General features: G+C 41.0%; 1 protein-coding gene across 3 annotated transcripts in view; it reads left to right on the forward strand.

Annotated features, from left to right (window-relative positions):
• Nucleotides 1-21,091, forward strand: part of VWC2L (von Willebrand factor C domain containing 2 like) — a 317,351-nt gene that overhangs the window by 139,916 nt on the left and 156,344 nt on the right. For all 3 annotated transcript variants that reach the window (XM_040357480.1, XM_040357479.1, XM_040357477.1), the window contains exon 3: nucleotides 16,639-16,768. In XM_040357480.1, coding sequence (XP_040213414.1) covers nucleotides 16,639-16,768 — 130 coding nt within the window. The remainder of the gene's footprint in view (nucleotides 1-16,638; nucleotides 16,769-21,091) is intronic.

Below are 21,091 nucleotides of genomic sequence, written 5' to 3' on the forward strand. Positions count from 1 at the left end.
GATTTTAAAGGTGCTAGAGATAATAGTCAATACAACATAAATTATAAAAAATTTAAAATATTTTATTAATAACAGCAATTAAAAAACTGATAAATACTATTCTTTGACTGTTACAGGCGTACATCTAATACCTAACATGTAACAGTGATGGATTGTATACAGTTGAAAGTGCTCTACAGAAGTTGACTGTGACAGCACCGATCAGTGTTTTCTGACAGCAGAGGAGTTCCCTCTGTCAGAATACAATAACACAGAAGGGAGGATTCCTCCATCTCGCTTGTGTGGATGGAGAAATACGTTTTTTTTATCAGCTTTCAGCACTGTCACAATTTGAATGACAATTGCACGGTCATGCAACACTGTACCCAAACAACATTTTTATAAAAACAAATCCCCACAAATAGAGCTTTTATTTAGTGGTATTTGATCACCTCTGGGGTTTTTATTTTTTGCTAAACAAACTAAAAAAAACATTTTTGATAAAAAAAGTATTTTCTGAGTTTCTGTCATAAAATTTTGTTTTCCCCTTCACTAACAGGCACTGATGAGTTGGCACTGATAAGGTGGCACTAATGGGCACTGATATGTAGAATTGATGGGCACTGATAGGCGGCACTGATATGCAGCACTGATGGGCACCAATAGGCGGCACTGATATGCAGCACTGATAGGTGGCACTGATGGCCACTGATATGTGGCACTGATGGGCATAACAGGTGGCTGTGATGGGCACTGACAGGCAGCACTGATAGGTGGTACTGATTGGCACTGACGGGCAGCATTGATAATGAAGGTACTGATTAGTAACTGACAGGTGTTACTGTTGGGCACTGATTGACACTGTGGTGGGCTCTGGCACTGTGGTGGGAACTGATTGGTACTGTGGTTGGCACTGGCAGTATTTATTATTAGGGCACTGCTGGGCACTGATATGTAGCTGATTATGAGATATGAGGGGGCTGTTCTGATAATCAATGTGCTGATTATCAGCACAGACCCCCCCCTCCCCCCGACAGGGAAAACTGCCGATCGGCTTTCCTTGTCAGCGCGAACCGAGGAATGCTGTTTACCAGTACCTCCTGGTTCATGCGATAAACAGATGTGATTTGTCACAGCTGATCACGTGGTAAGAAGCCTCTGACAGAGGTTCCTTATCACGATCGGATATGCGGTATGTCAGACTGACGCACCGCACTTGCGATCGCCGTGCTGCGCGCCCCCACGGGGGCGCACTGGCATGTTATCCTGCTGGACGTCATATGACGCCCAGTCAGAATAACAGAATGACTTCCTGGCCGTCATTCTGCATACGGCGTGCGGGAAGTCCTACCTATAAAACATGAGCTAAGGTTTCACAGAGTGGTATTTTGGGGATTTCTTTTTTTTTTTTTTTTTACATTTTATTGTTGTTGATAGAGACTCTTTAAATTGTGTACTCAATTTTCAAGGAATTCGGCAGTAAAATACAGAACAGGGCAAAATCACCTCAAGTCACTTCAAGTTCGCAACATTATCTAGATTACCAGGCAGAAAACACTAATAAGTGTATTAAATATGACAAACTGATGTCAGGGGAAAGTGGACCAGACAATAATAACATAGGTTGCAAAATATATCAATCAAAGGTCACTCGAAAGTATGGGGTGTCAAATTCCAAGGATTTTTCTTCCGTATATAAGAAGCAAAAGATTTAGTATAGTAGACCAAACAGTGGTGCATAGTGCACAGAAGTGGTAGTAAGAGAAGATGTGAAGTCTTATTATTATTATTATTATACAGGATTTATATATCGCCAACAGCAGCACTTTACAACATCAGGGAAGACAGTACAGTTACAATACAATTCAATACAGGAGGGATTAGAGGGCCCTACTCGTTAGAGCTTACAATCTCTAGGGAGGGTCAAGTCGGACAAAGGGTAGTAGCTGTGGGGGATGATAAGATGGACAAAATGAAAATACAGTTGTTAGGTGTGGGTAGGATAGGTTTCTCTGAAGAGGAGGGATTTCAGGGATCAGGGAAGTAAAATAGAAGAAGGGGAGGGGAATGGGGAACAGAGAGAGATATGGGCAGAAAGGATATCCAGGAGAAAATGGGAAGGTCAGGATGAGTGTGGAAAAAAAAGGGGGTGACTGATAAATGGTGTTTTCTCTCTCTCAATAAACTATATTCATAGGACATTTTTACAACATTACCCGCCTAGGACACAGAATAAGACTGATGCCTCGTACACACAACCGGTTTTCCTGTCAGGAAAAAAAATTGATGGTTTTCCCGACGGGATTCCTGTCCAGCCTGCCTTGCATAAAACAGTCACACAAAAGTCCGGTAAACTTTTGACTACCAAGAACACGGTGACGTAAAAGACTACTACTATGCTTCGAATTGTTTACGAGCATGCACGTTTTTCCCCTCAGGAAAGCATACACACAACGGTTTTCACAATGGGAAAAACAAGTTCTCTTTTTTTCCCCCCCGCAGTTTTCTCGTCGGGAGAACTGCCATGGAGCATACACACAGCCGTTTTTCCTGGTGAAAAGCTGTCATGGCAGTTTTCCTGTCGGGAAAAACGGTTGTGTGTACAATGCATGAGAGGCAAGCAGGGTCTGGTCCCTATAAAAGAAGTAGAAAGTCCAGATCTACCAATACTTGTCTTCCTCCACTTTAAGATGCCTGCCAATGAGCTAGTGTTGGTGGCCGGGCTTGTACTTTTCTATAATGCAGGCCATAGCGGCTGTGAGTAAGGCATTTTTAAATGTCTTGTTAGATAGTGGAGTGGAGTATCATTTAACAGATATGCAGCTGGATTGTTATTATGGAATATTCCCGTTAGGGCCTTAATCATAGTCTCAACTTCATTCCAGAAGCCGTTTTATTTTGGGCATTCCCAAAAGATGTGGAAAAGGGTTCCCCACAGTGCCAACAAGTGTCAGGGACCTAGGGAGATAAGCAGTGTAGTTTAGTGATATGGACCTTTTTAGGTTTAAGGTGCTTAACCACTTGACCTCCGGATGGTTTTATCCCCTTCATGACCAGGGAATTTTTTTGCTATTTAGCACTATACTACTTTAACTGACAATTGCACAGTAATGCAACGCTGTACGCAATTCCATTGTTTTCACACAGATAGCTTTCACCTCTGAGTTGTTGTTTTTTGTGATATAAATTCAAATTTTGAAAAAACTAACATGAATACAATTTCCTTCTTCTGGATCAACTGTGGGTATTTATTTGTGTATATGGAGGTTTTCAATTTGTGTGCGTTTTGGTATTTTTTTCCTTCTGTTGAACTGGATGAACTTGTGTCTTTTTTCAACCAGATTAGTTCTTCATAAATGTAGGCCAAAATGTATTCTGCTACATGTCTTTGGTAAAAGAAAAATTCCAACATATGTATATTAATTGGTTTGTGCATATGTTATAGCATCTATAAACCATGGTGTATATATACTGGAATGTATGCAGCTATAGATGCTAAACTTTAATGGCAGTGATCATTGACTTATAGTGTCAACTGTAGGAACACGTTACACCTATACTTAGGATGTAACAAAATATGCTCCCAATCAACTGTCTCCCACCATCAGAGCCTCCTCCCTGTGAGAGCATGTGGTGTTATTGTGTGTTTGAGCTTTGGGGTGCACACCCTAATGCAATAGGCTGCGCACACCTATGGTTGCTACATCATCCAGAGTGTAGGCACTCTAATACTGTTACTGGCCAGATCAACAGGTGAAAACAGAGGGGGAAAAGCCCCAAAAAAAGAAACAAAATGTAGCCATCACATAAAATAATTGGTAAGCTGCAATATATTACTTTTTGGTCTCAGATTTACTATTGCTTTTGTAGTAAAGCACCCATGTGAGAGCTAGGTTATGCACAGCAAACTATATGTGACAAGTCCATATCTGCTCACTGAGCAGGAAGGGACCTGTCGGAGCCCCGCTGATTTCTATGAGGATAGCAGACAAAAACGAACAGCATGTCCATTTTCATCAGATCTCATCCGATCTGATCCACCAGACGGATGGTTGAATGTATCGCCGGACGTCAGTTTTTAGCGGATCGAATGGCAGATGCTGACATCCGCCTGCCCATAGGCGTCAATGGATGGCCCGCTCGGATCCGCCTGAAAAATGGACAGGCGAATCTGAGTAAGCTTATTGTGTGAAACGGGCCTTAAAGTGCAGCTGAAGGCAATTACCGTATTTATCGGAGTAAAGAGCGAACCGCCGTATAGCGCGCACCCCAAACCTAGAAGGGAAAAAAAAAATACTTAGTTTGAATGCCCCCCGTCAGTGTCTTGCCCGGCATCCATCGGTGGCCTTGTCCGGTCCGGCGTCCATCTGCGGCCTTGGTGGTGTCCTCCCTGCTTCTCCCGCGCTGTTTCTGAGTGCCGCCGCCGACATATACCGAGCGCAGTTGGGTACACTCGGCTAGGCTCGGCCACGCTCGGCTCCTTTCGCATAAAGGCTAGGAGGCGGGACAGGGCATTACCGCGAGTGGAGCCGAGCTTAGCCGAGTGTACCAGAGTGTACTGCGCTCGGTATATGTCGGCGGTGGCGCTTAGACAGCGCGGATCGGCGTATAACGCGCACCCAAAATTTCCCCCTGATTTTAAGGGGGAAAAAGTGCGCGTTTTATGCCGATAAATACGGTATTTATTTTTTTGGGCTAGAGTAAACTGGGACAGTACAAGTACTTAACAAGAAACATATAGTACAGTGAACATAAGGTAAGACCTTCGTGATGGATTAAGCGTTCATTGGTTACAAAAAGGAACACAGGCAGAGTATAACCCAATAGATGATATACAGTAAAACAATAATGCAAAACGAAATATCTATTACATATCTAATGCCTAGTACACACGACCAGTTTTACTGTCAGGAAAAAAACAACGTTTTTCCCGACATGATTCCTCTCCGGCCTGCCTTTCATACAGACGATCATGCCAAATCCCGCCCAACCAAAGTGCGGTGACGTACAACACGTACGACAGGACTATAAAGGGGATGTTCCATTCAACCCTTTGAGCTGCTTTTGCTGATCCTCGTGTTAGTAATAGTTTGGTGAAAGACGATTCACGCTTTTCAGTCTTCGTGCTTTTCAGTCTGTTACAGCGTGACGAATGTACTATCTCCGTTTTGAACACTAGTTTTACAAGAATAAGCGCTCCTGTATTATACTTGATTCTGAGCATGCACATTTTTTTGCCCTCAGAAAAACATACACACAAGCGGTTTTCGCGACGGGAAAAAGACCGTTGGGAATCACGGCGGGAAAAAAGAGAGCTGGTTCTAATTTTTTGCGGGCAGTTTTCTCATCGGGAAAACTGCTATGGAGCATACACACGGACGGTTTTCCGGACAAAAAGCAAACATGGCAATTTTCCCATCGGGAAAACCGGTCGTGTGTACGAGGCATCAGTATACTAATAAAGTGCCATTGAGGGCTTGTTGGCTTCACACATACAATAATTGAGCTTTATGTGCTGCCTTGAAAGCAGATTTTAACCATCTACTGCGCAGTGGTCTATTTGATCAATAATTATAATCTATTAGAACAGATCATGAGAGAGCTATCATGAAAAAAGGGGGCCTTATTAGATATAAAGTGAGAATAGGCCCAGCACTATGTAGCAGGCTTATCCATTGAGAGGTTAGTACAAACAATAATTAAGACCAAGGCTGAGGAAGAAAAAAGATAAGAAGAGATAAGAAAAGAAAGAGGGAAAGGAAGAAAGGAAGGGAGACTCCCCCGGAGGTACCATAACAATGTCTTATACTAACCCTCCTCTTCATCAATTTAATCACTACCACTGGACTGATACAGTATACAATGTATTAGAGACCCAAGATGTAGACATACCCTTAGATGACATCCCTTTCCTGCCCACACTTTTGACTTCTACATCTCCACTAGGATATTTTAATATTTGTATAGTCTGACTGTTTGCAAGGTTGTTAAAGTGATTGTAAATGATCGCCTTGTAAAACAACCTATTCAGTTTAAAATAGAAATGAAAGGCAAACATTTATGTATAGATATAAAAAAATATAAATATATTTTTTTCCTTTTTTTTTTTTTTTTTAAGTGATCACATGCCATCTGTTCCCAATTGCATAAGCTGGGGGAGGAGAAGCAACAGTACACTGAGCTTCCCAGTGAAAGGCTGTGCAGCTTAATGGTGCCAGGACAAGTCTGATTATTGGAGTTCTGCTTAGTGGGGTCAGTTTTTAAAAGGAAAGCGGTGGGACTGGCAGGAACACAAATTAAGCAATACAAAGAGAACAGGTTACTTTTCCATATAAGTACATAGTACAGCAGACACATATCAGAAATATGAAATGTTGCGGTAACAAACACTTTGAGGCAAGGGTGTCAAACTCAATTTCATTGTGGGCCTCATCAGCATTATGATTGCCCTCAAAAGGGTCGGTTGTATCTGTAAGATTAGATGTCCAGCGCATCCCCTCGTCTTACAATAGATGTCAAGAGCCACCCCACCATCAGAAGTTGAGTCCCCCACCCTCCCTTACATCACAGTGGATGCATTGCTTGAAAGCAGAAAGTAAGGGTCTGGAGGAGGACCAGAGGGGGGCTGGAGATCTCCTGCAGCTGCAGGAGAGGTGCGAGGGCCACATGAAATGGCCTGAAGGCCTTGTGTTTGACACCTGTGCTTTAAGGCTTCTGTGTTGTATGTTCATTTTTTCTCAGGGAATACTGAGTAGATTTATTGCTGTTTTCTCTCCCCCATGGGTGCCTTTTTGTAAGTCGCCTTATCATTTCCTTTTTTTTCTTATGTTTTTCTTCGAAATAAAATTATTGGAGTAAAAAAAGAAGTTTGCTGGCCATGTGAAAAAATAAAACTTTTTCAAGAAATGCAACAATAAATAACTATATTCAGCATGAAGAACATACAATTGCATGTATTTACATGTATATTGGAAACACAAGCAATATTTGAAATGTGTTATATATTCTGGATGTTGTTTCTTTACCTTGGTGACTTTGTGTGGATCTGCAGGAGTATTTGTTTCCTCTGCCTTTGTTCTAATTGTTATCCCTTTCTTTCGAAAAGCAGTAAGGAAACTGCAATACAGTGCACTTTTTATATTATTTGTTTACATGAACATTAGCATTGCATTTTCATTCTCTACAAATTCAGTACATGATAGTGGCGTTTCCTGCAGACTTCCATTGTGTCACATTGTCAGTGAGGTGCAGATGTCAAACACAGGGTCTATTTTCATTGTGTTTTTAAAATATCCTTTCTAGTTATGTGCACTGACCAGAAAAAAGCAACCGCAGAGCGAAAAAAACTGAAGATTAAAGTTAAGCTCCAAGCAGATACAGTAGCTTTATACACAGCAATAATAAGAGATACATCTATGTTACCTGTCTTATCTGCCAAAAGATTTGTAATTTTGTTCAGCCAGGCTTCAGATCGACTTACCCTCGACAGGCAGCACAACCAGATCCCACACTATCTAGGACATTTCTATAGACTCTCTTGCAATTAAACAATATAGACCGGTCTAGGACCTGGTCAAAATGCAATAGTGAAATCATCATGGTAAATCTGTAAAGTTCAAAGTTTTCAAAGGCAGGGAGATCTGATGCCTTATACACACGACCGGTTTTCCCGTCTGGAAAACTGCCATGACAGCTTTTGGCCGGGAAAGCCAGCCGTGTGTATGCTCCATCGCAGTTTTCCCAACGAGAAAACCTCCGCAAAAAAAAAGAGAACGTGTTTTCTTTTTTCCCGCCGGGATTCTCGGGAGACTTTTTTCCGTCCGGAAAACCGGTTGTGTGTATGCTTTCCCAAGGGGAAAAAACATGCACGCTCAGAATCAATGAGACGGGAGCGCTCGTTATGGTAAAACCAGCGTTCGGAATGGAGATTCGTCATGCTGAAAAGCACAAAGACTGAAAAGCGCAAATCGGCTCTCACCGAACTTTTACTAACACGAGGATCAGCAAAATCAGCCCAAAGGGTGGCACAGTTTGAATGAAAGTTACCTTTTATAGTCCCGCCGTACGTGGTGTACGTCACCATGCTTTGGACGGGTGGTATTTAGCCTGAACGTATGTATGCAAGGCAGGCTTGAGAGGAATCCTTTCTGGAAAAACTTAGTTTTTTTTTCCTCTCGAGAAATGTACGAAGCATTAGCCAGAAATCCAAGAGACTGTGAATCCAAAAAGCCTTGTCTTTTATGCTATAGAAGAGGCTAAGCTGCTCTAATCACATATAAAGAAGAAACAGCTTATCAGGAGAATATAAGATGTGTCCTGGAGTAGGAAAAGTGAAATAAAGAAACATCTTTGCAAATTAACATTGTGATCAGTTGCAGGGAAAATACCAGTTATTGATTACAGCACATCAAGAGCAGACAGCATCCCACTCCTGATCCATCTTCGAGATCTCTGGTAACATGTCTAATGAAACTTCTTCAAGAGCTAGGCTAGGCTGGATTAGGAGTATGAAGGAATAGCAGAACACTGGTGAAAGCATCACTCTGCTCTCTTTGGAAGCTGTTAAGGGTACATTTATAAATGTTTACATACTAGGGTCAAGCAAGTTTCACACATTACGGAATCCAAGTAGAAAATGTTTGAATCATGAGTTAAAGTTATGTGAAAGTTGTCTTTTCCAGTAGTTTTTAATGAAAGTTTACATATCACATTTCGAAACAGAATTTTTTTTTGCTTAATTATATAGTTACATAGTCAGGTTGAAAAAAGACACAAGTCCATCCAGTTCAACCATAAAAAATAAAATAAAATAAAAAATATCGCACAATCTCATATACCCAATTCTATACCCACAGTTGATCCAGAGGAAGGCAAAAAACCCCAGCAGAGCATGATCCAATTTGCTACAGCAGGGGTAAAATATTCCTTCCTGATCCCCTGAGTGGCAATCAGATTTTCCCCGGATCAACTTTACCTATAAATGTTAGTACTCAGTTATATTATGTACATTTAGGAAAGTATCCAGGCCTTTCCTAAAGCAATCTACTGAGCTGGCCAGGACCACCTCTGGAGGGAGTCTGTTCCACATTTCACAGCTCTTACTGTGAAGAAAGCTTTCCGTATTAGGAGATGAAATCTCTTTTCCTCCAGACGTAAAGAGTGCCCCCGTGTCTTTTGTGTTTCACATTGGACAGGTATTACAGCATACTGGAAGATACTGCACATCAAGGTATTAGAAGTATGAACATAATGACATCTTCCAACAAATATACCTATGGTATTGCTTCATTCTATGAGATGTAATGTAACAAACAACAAATAGAAATAGAAAGCAAGTAACAAAAGAGTTAACCTATGCTAGGTTCCCCGACGCTCCCAGGGCTCTATAAGAAGAGAGGGAAGGGAACCACAACCATGTGACCAGGTGGCTAACATCTATAAAGTTATGTGACACGGGATTAGTAGGGTCAAAGAAGTCAAACAAGGGATCCAAGTTATGATTAGAATCTGAGTTACCAAAATACTTCACATATAACAAGACATCACATAATATGTAATGTAATATGTAATTCACTGATACCTCAAGAAGAAGACAAGGTGAGAATAGAAATGTCAGTAAAAAAAGTAAGAAATGAGAGAAGAGGACACGATAAAGACGAATGTGCACCCCTGACTATCTAGGCATAACTCTTATCTCATAAGGCTTTGGATAAATATTTAATCCAAGGCTCCCATCAAAGATGGCTTGCTTATCCAGCAATATTGCTGAAAGGTTTTCACGACACATGCCGCCACTCTCACTGGAATCACATAGCAGCGTAGCAAAACTTTGTAATTCACTTCAATCAATGAGGTATATTCTGCTATTTTGAACCATTCGTCAGCTTCAAATGATTCCTCTACATCCTGTTTCTATGTATTCATATAAAATAGTTTTTCTGACATAGAGGTCAAAAAGCCGCAAAGTTTTGAGATATGGCCGGTGTGCTTATCAAAGGAACTACAAAGATATTCCATCAAGGTGGAAGTGGCCTGATCATTTGTAGGCTGTAAGGTTGTCAAAAAATGCACAATCTGAAAGTAGTGATAAAGTTCCGAGCTAGGGTGTTGGTATTTTTCAAATAGTCAAAACAAACGGATTCGCCCCAAGACTTTAAATGAAGTGGGTGACATTTCCGAGTAATATACAATACAATAATAGTATAGAATTTATTCAAATAAAATTGTTTACATGCGTAAAGTAAAATTGTTACATACATAGATAACACCAACAATTTCCAGTTGAAAAGATACATGAACAATAAATATTAATACACAAGTATAATATTGGACATCGTACTACCCGACTAGACTAGTTTCGCAAGATCCAGCTTGCTCTTCAGGGGTGTGTAACACTGTACCACTGAGCTTGACCATGGCTACAGGTGTGCGGCCCCAAGACGGCAGCAGCAGGTGCCTCACCCGGGAGCTGAGGGGGCGGAGTCAGAAAGGGACCCCTCCAGGGGCCAAGCGGAAAGCAGGCATGGCATAGGTATAGTGATGTATCCATAGAGACCTCATTAGTCCATAAAAAGTATAGGCTGAGTATGGTGAATATCCCAAGTATAAAAGTAAGACACAGCAGGCAATCTCCACAGCTGTGTGTGTCCTCAGTGAAGAGTGAAATGAAATGGAAAAAAAATAAAGATTTTTTTTCCTTTCTTTTTTTTTCCATTTCATTTCACTCTTAACTGAGGACACACACAGCTATGGAGATTGCCTGCTGTGTCTTACTTTTATACTTGGGATATTCACCATACTCCGGCTATACTTTTTATGGACTAATGAGGTCTCTATGGATACATCACTATACCTATGCCATGCCTGCTTTCCGTTTGGCCCCTGGAGGGGTCCCTTTCTGACTCCGCCCCCTCAGCTCCCGGGTGAGGCACCTGCTGCTGCCGTCTTGGGGCCGCACACCTGTAGCCATGGTCAAGCTCAGTGGTACAGTGTTACACACCCCTGAAGAGCGAGCTGGATCTTTTGAAACTAGTCTAGTCGGGTAGTACGATGCCCGTGTACTCTGTCCAATATTATACTTGTGTATTAATATTTATTGTTCATGTATCTTTTCAACTGGCAATTGTTGGGTGTTATCTATGTATGTAACAATTTTACTTTACGCATGTAAACAATTTTATTTGAATAAATTATATACTATTAATTATTGTTAGCTTTAGTGGCGGAAACGTCACCCACTTCATTTAAAGTCTCGGGGCGAATCCTTTTGTTTTGACTATATGTAATAGGGATGGAAGTGTGTTACTGGGGACACCAGACCTTTCCTCTTTTTTTGCGTATTTTTCTAATAGGGTTTGTTTTGATAAGATGCCCTTATGATTGCGCATATCAGCAATACGTATCATACCTTTGTTTGTACACCAGACAAACACTTGGGGATTGAGACTCGGGTGAAATCAGGATTACAAATCAAGGGAGTGTGAGTGGATTTAAATGCATATTCTTTCATTAATCTATACCATAGACTCAGGCCCCGTACTCACGACCAAACATGTCTGCTGAAACTGGTCCGCAGACCAGTTTCAGCAGACATGTTTGGCCGTGTGTTGGCCCGAGCGGACCATTTTGGGACGGATCGGACAGGTTTCCAGCGGACAACTGTTTCCCGGACTTGTTTTAAAACAGTCCGCTGGAAACCTGTCCGCCCGGACATGTACGGTCGTCTGTACAGACCTACCGTACATGTCCTGCCGCCCGCATCCCTCGCATGCGTCGAATGACTTCGACGCATGCGTGGAAGCATTTTTAAGGCGGCCCGCCCACGTCGCCGCGTCATTGTCGCGGCGACACCGCGTCATCGACGCGGCGACACCGCGGACACGCCCCGCGTAATGTTTACGCGCGGGCTTCTGTTCGATGGTGTGTATAGCCATCGAACAGAAGTCCCCGGGCAGTCCCCGGCCAGACATGTCCGATGGAAACGGTCTGCAGACCGTTTTCATCGGACATGTCCTGCCGTGAGTACTCGGCCTCAGAGGGAAGGATAGTGTGGTGCACATTATAGTTGGTCTATCTCTGATCTGCAGCCACATCATGTGCCTAATCGGTTTGGCGGAATAGAGAGATGATTCAATTTTCATCCATAGGTTGAGATGTCATGGAATGAAAGTTAATTAGTTGTGCTAATTGGGCGGTATAAAAGTAATTAGCCAAGTCTGGCAGTTCTAGACCACCTCTCAACTTAGGTGCATGAAGGGTGCTCCTGTTCACCCTTGGTCTCTTGTCTCCCCAAAAAAATTGTATTATCTTGCGTTGAAACATATTAAGATCTGACATTCAAATAAACACAGTGAGTGTCCTGAACAAGTACAGTAATCTTGGCAAAAGATGAATCATTACCGGGTACAATCTACCAAAACACGACGACCGATTACTAGCCCATCATAATAGATCCACAATCAGGTGGATTGTTGGCCTGATATAGGGTATGCAAGTAATGCCGCGTACACACGGTCGTTTTTTGTGATGAAAAAAAAACGTAATTTTTTCTCATGAAAAAAAACGAAGTTTTTCAAACTTCATTTTAAAAAACGACGTTGCCTACACACCATCGTTTTTTCAAAATGCTCTAGCAAAGCGCGGTTACGTTCAGCACGTACGGCGGCACTCTGTTCCATTCAAGCTTGCTTCATAACTTGCTTCTGTGCATGCGCGGGTTTAAAAACTTTGTTTTAGCTACACACCGTGATTTTTTATGACACAAAAGACAACGTTTTGAAAAACGACATAAAAAATTGAAGCATGCTCAAATTTTTTTTTGGCCGTTTTTCAGAAGACATAAAACAAAGTTTTCCCCACACACGGTCATTTTAAATGACGTTTTTAAAAAATTCATTTTTTTCATCTCAAAAAACGACCGTGTGTACGCGGCATTAGGAGTCAGAAAAATTCCCAAATATGGAAGAGCCTTTCTTTGCCATTTAAATGGGAATGAGTGTTGTATTAGTTTCATCATATCTGCCTCCAAAGTGTTTAAAGCAACTGATTATTGTAAGGCCCAAGATAGTGGTGAAATTACACAAAGTTTGGTATAAATTAGGAAGCAACATTGCTGGTGAAGCGAGAACCATCAGGAAATCATCATCAAGGAGGGTGCATTGATGTTCCCAATCTCCACAATACATGCTTTTTATGTCAGGATAACATCTAAGTTAAATAGCCAGGGGTTCCAAAGCCATTATAAATGAAATGGGAGATAGACGACAGCCTTGTTGCATACCTCTGTAAATATCTATATTATTTCAACTGTATCCTTTTACCAGGAATCTGTCTATAGGTGTGCTGTACAGTGTTTGTAATATGGTTAGAAAATTGGGCCCAAACCCATATCGCTTCAATACATAAAACATATATTCCCATGATTCAGAGTCAAAAGCCTTACAAAGGTCTAACAAGAGCAAGCCCTTGCGCTTGCCATGATTGTCCCAATTGGAATGTAACGCTGCTATTATATTTATTAAGTGTCGTGTTTGGTTGGGTGCCTATTGGTTGGGGACAAACCCCACGTGGTCTGGATGAATATACCTAGACAGAAAGGTATCCATTCTAGTTGCCAGAATTTTAGTTATCAATTTAAGATCCACGTTGATGAGCGAGATTGGGTAACAATTGGAGCAATCCCCAAGGTCCTTTCCTGGTTTAGGGATAACATGAATGAAAATGGCATTTTCATGTATGGCCAAGGGGGCTTCCTTTCTCAACTCATTGAAAAAGAAGCATAAATGGGGTGTCAATAGCGCTGAATACTTATTATAATAATGGCCTTCAGGACCAGGTGCCTTTAACGGGTTCAGAATTTTATCGGCTGCCTTGATTTCTCTCTCCGTAAAATTACCCTCCATCAACTCTATATGGTCCTGAGACACCTGAGGAAGGGGAATGTGGTGGAAGAACTTATCCGCTCGAGCTTCAGGAAACAGGTTCGGTGAAGCATAAAGTTTGGTATAAAAATCTGAAAATTCTTGAATAATTAGTTGTGGATTTTGGGTCAGTGAATCTTGTCTAAAAACATTTATAAATAGGTCCTTTAGTGTTATATGGGCAACAAAGCAATCCATCCAAAAATGAGTGTGGCTATACAGGGGATTACATGAGGCTGTTAATAAAAAAAAAGCAGGTGCTTATTAGTTACTTTTAAACATGCATCCTCAACCTGACAACCATTCAAAAAAAAAAAATAGGCACCAGCTGTGTGCTAGAAATGCACTGCACTGTATTGGAGCTCTGTCATTGAAATGCATTGTGGTCAAAATGAATGATGCGGTACAGCACGTTGCAGTAATTCACCACAACAATGTATTATAAACAAGCCATGCAATGCATTTTTAACTGATGCAAAACTGAATTAAATAATTTTTTATCTGCCTGGCATTCAGTTTTGGAACTGAACTCTGTCAGATATAAAAGACACAAATTAATGTAGCTCTATAATCATTAAATGTATTTTAAATGTAATTAGCATAAATACATGAATGTGACCTGGAATTAGCCTTTTGCAGTCCCTGTACAGCAGAGCTTGAGTGTGGGAGAAAGAAGAAGCACAAGGAACCAGTCGGTTATGCGCTGACATGAAGAATGCCGACTACAGGAGATCGCAGAATGACTGAGAGATGAGCTCATCACTGTGCTGTGTCTCCTTTTACACTCCAGTCATAGGATAGGATGGTTCAGGGTAACCTGCTGGGTTGAATAATGTTGGCCATCAGACTCTTGACATCTATGGGCAGGAAAAAAGTACTGTTATGCCGTGTACACACCATTTTTTAAATTGGTCGTGAAAAATGGTTGTGTGTAGGCTCCAGAGCATCTTTCCCTACGAGAAAAATGGGATTTTAAAAATTTAGAACCTGCTCTATTTTTTCTCGTAGTTTTTCACGTCGTGAAAAACGGTCGTGTGTACGCTTTAACGAGGGGGAAAAAACGTGCATGCTGAGAAGCAAGTTATGAGATGGGGAAATTGGCATAAGCAGCCCAAAGGGTGGGACCATTCGAATGGAACTTCCCCTTTATAGTGCCGTTGTACGTCACCGGGCATTGCTTGAGCATTTTTTTTCATGAACGTGTGTATGCAAGTGTCAGGTCACCTGTGGCCAGGTGACGAGTGCACCCCGTTGGGGTCAGGGATGCACCACAGTGTAGTGAACCCTATAGCTGACTGCTGCTATCAGAGAGAAAGCGTGAACCCAAGATTCCCCAGGGCGCGGAGTCTAAGACCCAGCTTTGTGTTCACCAGAGCCTCTAGTGGTGAGGATGGCCTTCGCCGCAGATGGATCCAGGTCGCGACCCCTGGGATCCCCTAGGTCACGCTCCGCAGGGAGAGAGGGGAAGCAGCAAGCAGGACAAGCGATAGTGATGGGTAAGCCGAGGTCAAGGCAACAGGCAGACAAGGGTAACCGAGGGACAGGCAAAAGGTCAGGGTCACAGGCAAACAGGAGAAGTCAGGGACGAGCCAAAAACGGTACACCGGAAGGTAATCGTAGCACACTGCAGACAGGAACTTAAGCTAACAACACGGTTGAACAGCACTGCAGACCTGTAGTGCAACAGTTAATAAAGACTTCCTGGGATGGCCTGGGTGGGGCCATACAGGAAGGAGAGGTGACAAAAAGGCAACCAGAACAGAGTCAGGCCTCTAATGAACAGATGGAGACAGGTAAGCTGCCAGACTTTATTGCATATCCATGACAGCAAGGCTTGAGAGGAATCACGTCGAGAAAAACTTCGTTTTTTTCCATGACATGAATAACGGTCGTGTGTACGCGGCATAAGGGAAGTCTATGGATTGAAGGTGAATATTGCAGTAAAACAGATTTTCTTTTTTTTAGATTATCTTTAATGAGCTCATAATTTTTATATTCTGATTGCTGGAGTTCTGTTTTAAGTGAAATTGCAAACATTGTTGAAGAATCAAAAACCGCAGCAGATAATGAAAGTTTCCTCCGTTTTTATTCCTGCTTTTTGTTCTTGAATGAAAACATCTATATGCACATACCCTAACATGCAAAACTGTATATGAATATTAAGAGAAGAGACAGTTTGAGAGAGATAACCACTCTCCCAAAATAAGGGATTTTGAAGTGAGAGATACTGTTTAAAGGTAAACACACTAGACACAGATTGTTCAAAAAAGTATATAAAAATATAATAATAATTGTTAAAAACAAATATTCGATATTAGTATGGACCACAATAGTTACACAATTCAAAAGAAAAGTTGCAAGGCCCTGACGAAGAACTTCTGTGCGAAACTTGTTGGCTACCTGCATACTGTTATTTATCCTGCTTTTGTAACTATTGTGGTCCATACTAATACTTGAATTTGTTTTTAACAATTATTATTAAATGTTGATATACTTTTTTTAACAATCTGTGTCTAGTGTGTTTACCTTTAAACAGTATTGACATCTCTCACTTCAAAATCCCTTTTTTTGGGAGAGTGGCTTTCTCTCTCAAACTGTCTCTTCTCTTTTTATTGCACTTAACAATGGGATTGTGAGATATTGTCATCTGTATCTGGAAACAACCCCACTATCCTCTTTTTATACTGTATATGAATATTTTACTATATGATGCTATACTAACGTTGATTCTATTTTCCAGCCTTCTCCGTGTGAATGGTGCCGGTGTGAGCCCAGCAATGAAGTCCACTGTGTGGTTGCAGACTGTGCCGTACCAGAGTGTGTAAATCCTGTATATGAGCCAGAACAGTGCTGTCCAGTCTGCAAGAATGGTGAGTGTCAATTTGTTTGACTGTCAGCTACACTCATTTACTGTCATGGCAATGTGTTATGTATGACAGACTGTGATGTTCTGCTCCTGTACATTTATTCATTTTCTTTTCTTTATTTGTTATAGTTCTATGTAGAACTTATTATAACATTATAACATTTCCTATGACGTGTTTATGTTTCAAATACTTCTGACACAAAGCAAAGTACAATTCAATATAAAAAACAGAATATGTGACATCTCATTAATCATGCAGAATGATGGAAAACATGGGGGTCATTTGCTAGAAAGGAAATAATATCTAGAAATCTAAGGACACATCTGTAGACTTGTCTGCATTGTATAAAGATTTAATAACTCTGAGAATGCCCATGGCCATAATATGAAGGCACAGCGCTGTAACCCTATAGTTGATTTATAGTATATACTGTATTTTTCAGTCTAATATGGTGAGTATATTATTATTTATATTGCACAAAATTCACAAGTACATTGTGCATTTATAGGATTCACTGATGTATGACAGTATTTGGTCAGTATCTACAATCTCACTGGGGTTTTACTACTTATAGCTCAACTTTATTCATGCATAAAAATATAAGTATGAAATAAATATATAGAAACCTGTCATAATTTGATGTTTCCAGTATTGTGATCCAAGTGTACCCTTACAGGATAGCTCCAAACTCCCGACTTCCACAAACTCTCAGCATGCTGATTGGACATTGAAGGAATAGCAGACATTTACAGGACCATTCCTCTATAAAGTCTGCCCTCTCTTTCTGGCAGCATCATTGCCTATTGGCAACTAGTACTGGCCCTCCCTATTCCAGTCTGGGTTACTGTACAGGGGATTCCAGGGGGTTAATATTAAGACAAATAAAGATACTTATTGCATTCATAAATCTTTTTGGAGTTGGGTGTTAAAGACAGAAATATTACAGTCTGAGTAATGCTCATGGAAAATAAGGGTTTTCTGCAATAATGTGGAACATATGCTCCATAACATAGTCAGATATTTGACAGTGATGGAGCTAAATAGTCCTTTGTATTGGAAGGATTGAGCTGGTATAGCAGCCATATGTACAGTACATGACTACTAAATGCTATTGCTGGACATGTACAATACATGGACGGTAACATCTCCTAGGTAGCCTTAGTGGAACCTTAGAACTCATAGGAAGAAAAAAATAAACAGTAAACCTAGTAGAGAGAAGTCTTGTCCAAAGTTGGCCATACATTAATATTTTTTCCCCTTCAACCAGCAACTTGAAGGAAGAAAAAATGACCTGTTTCCCCTATCCACACACTTGATTTTGTGTTCTGATAGTGGGGAGCCTTCCCTGCTGCCAGAACACACCGATCAGTTTTTCCGGTTATAGCCCGTGGCACTGATTGATTGTACAGAAGTCAGTAGATCGGCTTCTGTACAACCAGCCTGCCGATACATGGATCAAAATTTGTCTGGTCCTTCCTAGACCAGCCAAATTTCGATCAATGTATGGCCGCCCTAACTTACTGAGCTTGTTTACCCAAACTCCTTCTTCGGAAGGAAATAAAGGAAATAAAATCTTGATTATGACATGAGTTGGTATTTGATATGTCTCTGTCAGCTATCTATGGATTTTTAAGATTGCATCATCATCAATATTTTTAGAACAGTTTCAGCTGCCATATAGATATTAAGGGAGGAAAAACATATCAAGAAAAGCCAAGTCAGATAATAAAAAAAAAAGTTCCCCTAAAGCTATATTAAAATAGTGAAAGTAGCTTCCCTAAATTGAACAGTGTTCTAATAGTTTGATGTACTAAAGAAGAAATAAATACAGAGTAAAGCAATTGAAAAGAAAAAGTAGTGGGAAAAAAGAACAAGAATCCTGTCCCGACGCTTCCCATGATCTCTGTGAATTGCTTGTTCTTGAAATGATATTATGCAGTAGATTTTGTTTGATCAATAAACTATGAACTATACCAAAGCACAGTTTAGGGATTAAAAAAGATAGAATCAGATTTTAGATATCAAAGTATTCTCTAAATATCAGGGGCTAAGTGATGTATTAATTCTTCAATTGATCTGTTGGTAATGTGGTTGCAGCAAAAAGATGTCTGAAAAGACCCCTCTTAACTAATATTTTTTAAAGACTATCTAAAGTAAAAAAAACAAAGATTACATGTATGATTTAGGTTCAATTATCAATTGTTTAATCCTGTTTCTATAAAATTCTGCATCCATTTCATGGAGGCCTGTGTCTATCATTCATACTGCACTCTCAATAACCCATTTTGTAGTCACACATTCAAATGCACTGAAAGCAGAGGGCATAAGTGATAAAGAGTTGTGAGCCTGAGTAAAAAAACACATCTCGGGGCACCGCCTTAGAAAAGCATGTTGCTTCTTTGCTGGCCACTGGATGGTGCAGACTTTAGCTTTGCTGTGCTAATGAGTTGCTTGATTACTGTTACAGAAGTCTCAGGCCCCATACACACGACCGAGTTTCTCGGCAGAATTCAGCCAGAAACTCGATCGGAGCTGTATTCTGCCGAGAAACCCGGTCGTGTGTACACTTTTGGCCGAGGAAACCGACGAGGAACTCGTTGAGCCAAATAGAGAACATGTTCTCTATTTCCTCGTTAGTCAATGAGGAAACTTGGCTCGCCGAGATCCTCGGCGGCTTCACAAGGAACTCGACGAGCAAAACGATGTGTTTTGCCCATCGAGTTCCTCGGCCGTGTGTACGAGGCCTCAGAATATAATCAAGCAACTGATGGGTTAACATGCAGTGTCCAGCTCCCTCCATTGAAGATACACATTTAAAGGGTGCCCAGGGATGTGTGCTTTTGCTTTTGTAATTAGAAGATTACCCCCCCTTCTGGCTGTTATGAAGAGATGAAAACCAACAACTGTTGCTACAGGGATGGACTGTAGATATGCACATATTTTCAAAGTAAGAATAATATTTCAACAATAGGAATACAACATTTTGTGTCACTGACTAATGTTCTTTATTAATGGTTAACTTATTAAATGTAGTGCTCCTTTCGCTGATTATACTAGTAGTGCCAAATCAGGGTTTACTAGTGATATTTTCATTATTCATTGTTGTAAATAGAGATACCATAGTTGTATTCTCAAAACATTTAATCTTACTGCAATATCTTAATGTGTGAATGTGAGATAAATGAATGTACACTTTTAGCTTTTGAATAAATAGCTGAGGTTGGGAGGAAGTAAAAAGACTCACCTCTCAATCACTATACCACTGTAAATGCACTATTGTCCACTCACATACTTATGAGTAGCTGTGCAACTAAATAGTCCACAGGGATATAACATCAAATCATAAATAGTGGCTCGATTGATAATAATAAAAATAAACATTTGTTCAGAAATCAGGGTAACATTTTATGCCTCGTACACACGGTCAGACTTTTGACTAGGGATGCACCGAAATGGAAATTTCAGAACCGAAACGAAACCGAAATGAAAAAAAAATTCAGTCCGAAACCGAAACCGAAAATTACTTTTCTTTTTTCCCCCTATTTAAATTTTTTTTCCAATAATTGTATGCATTACATGAGACATTTTAATTAGCTTCATTGATTTAAAATAACCAGAATTGAAAAGCTCCAATTCAATATAATAAAATCCAAACTTTTATTAAAAAATTAGACACAAATAGTATATAATTGGTTACAGTGGCTGCGTTTGATGGGCACAGTGGCGACGTGTGTTGGCACAATGGCTGCGTTCGATGGGCACAGTGGCTGCGTTTGATGGGCACAGTGGCTGCGTTTGATGGGCACAGTGGCGACGTGTGATGGCACAGTGGCGACGTGTGATGGCACAATGGCTGCGTTTGATGGGCACAGTGGCTGCGTTTGATGGGCACAGTGGCTGCGTTTGATGGGCACAGTGGCGATGTCTGTTGGCACAGTGGCTTTGTTTGATGGGCACAGTGGCGACGTGTGTTGGCACAGTGGCTGCGTTTGATAGGCACAGTGGCTGCGTTTGATGGGCACAGTGGCGACGTATGATGGCACAGTGGCGACGTGTGATGGCACAATGGCTGCGTTTGATGGGCACAGTGGCTGCGTTTGGGCACAGTGGCGACGTCTGTTGGCACAGTGGCTGCGTTTGATGGGCACAGTGGCGACGTATGATGGCACAGTGGCGACGTATGATGGCACAGTGGCGACGTATGATGGCACAGTGAGGCTGCAATTAATGGTTTTTTTTTGGTAGTCAGAGAAGGCAAGCATGGCTCAATAACAAACAAACGTTTTTTTAAAAAAAACTTTGTGTTATTGAGCCATGCTTGCCTTC

Source organism: Rana temporaria, chromosome 6, assembly GCF_905171775.1.
Source record: "Rana temporaria chromosome 6, aRanTem1.1, whole genome shotgun sequence".
Classification (NCBI taxonomy): domain Eukaryota; kingdom Metazoa; phylum Chordata; class Amphibia; order Anura; family Ranidae; genus Rana; species Rana temporaria.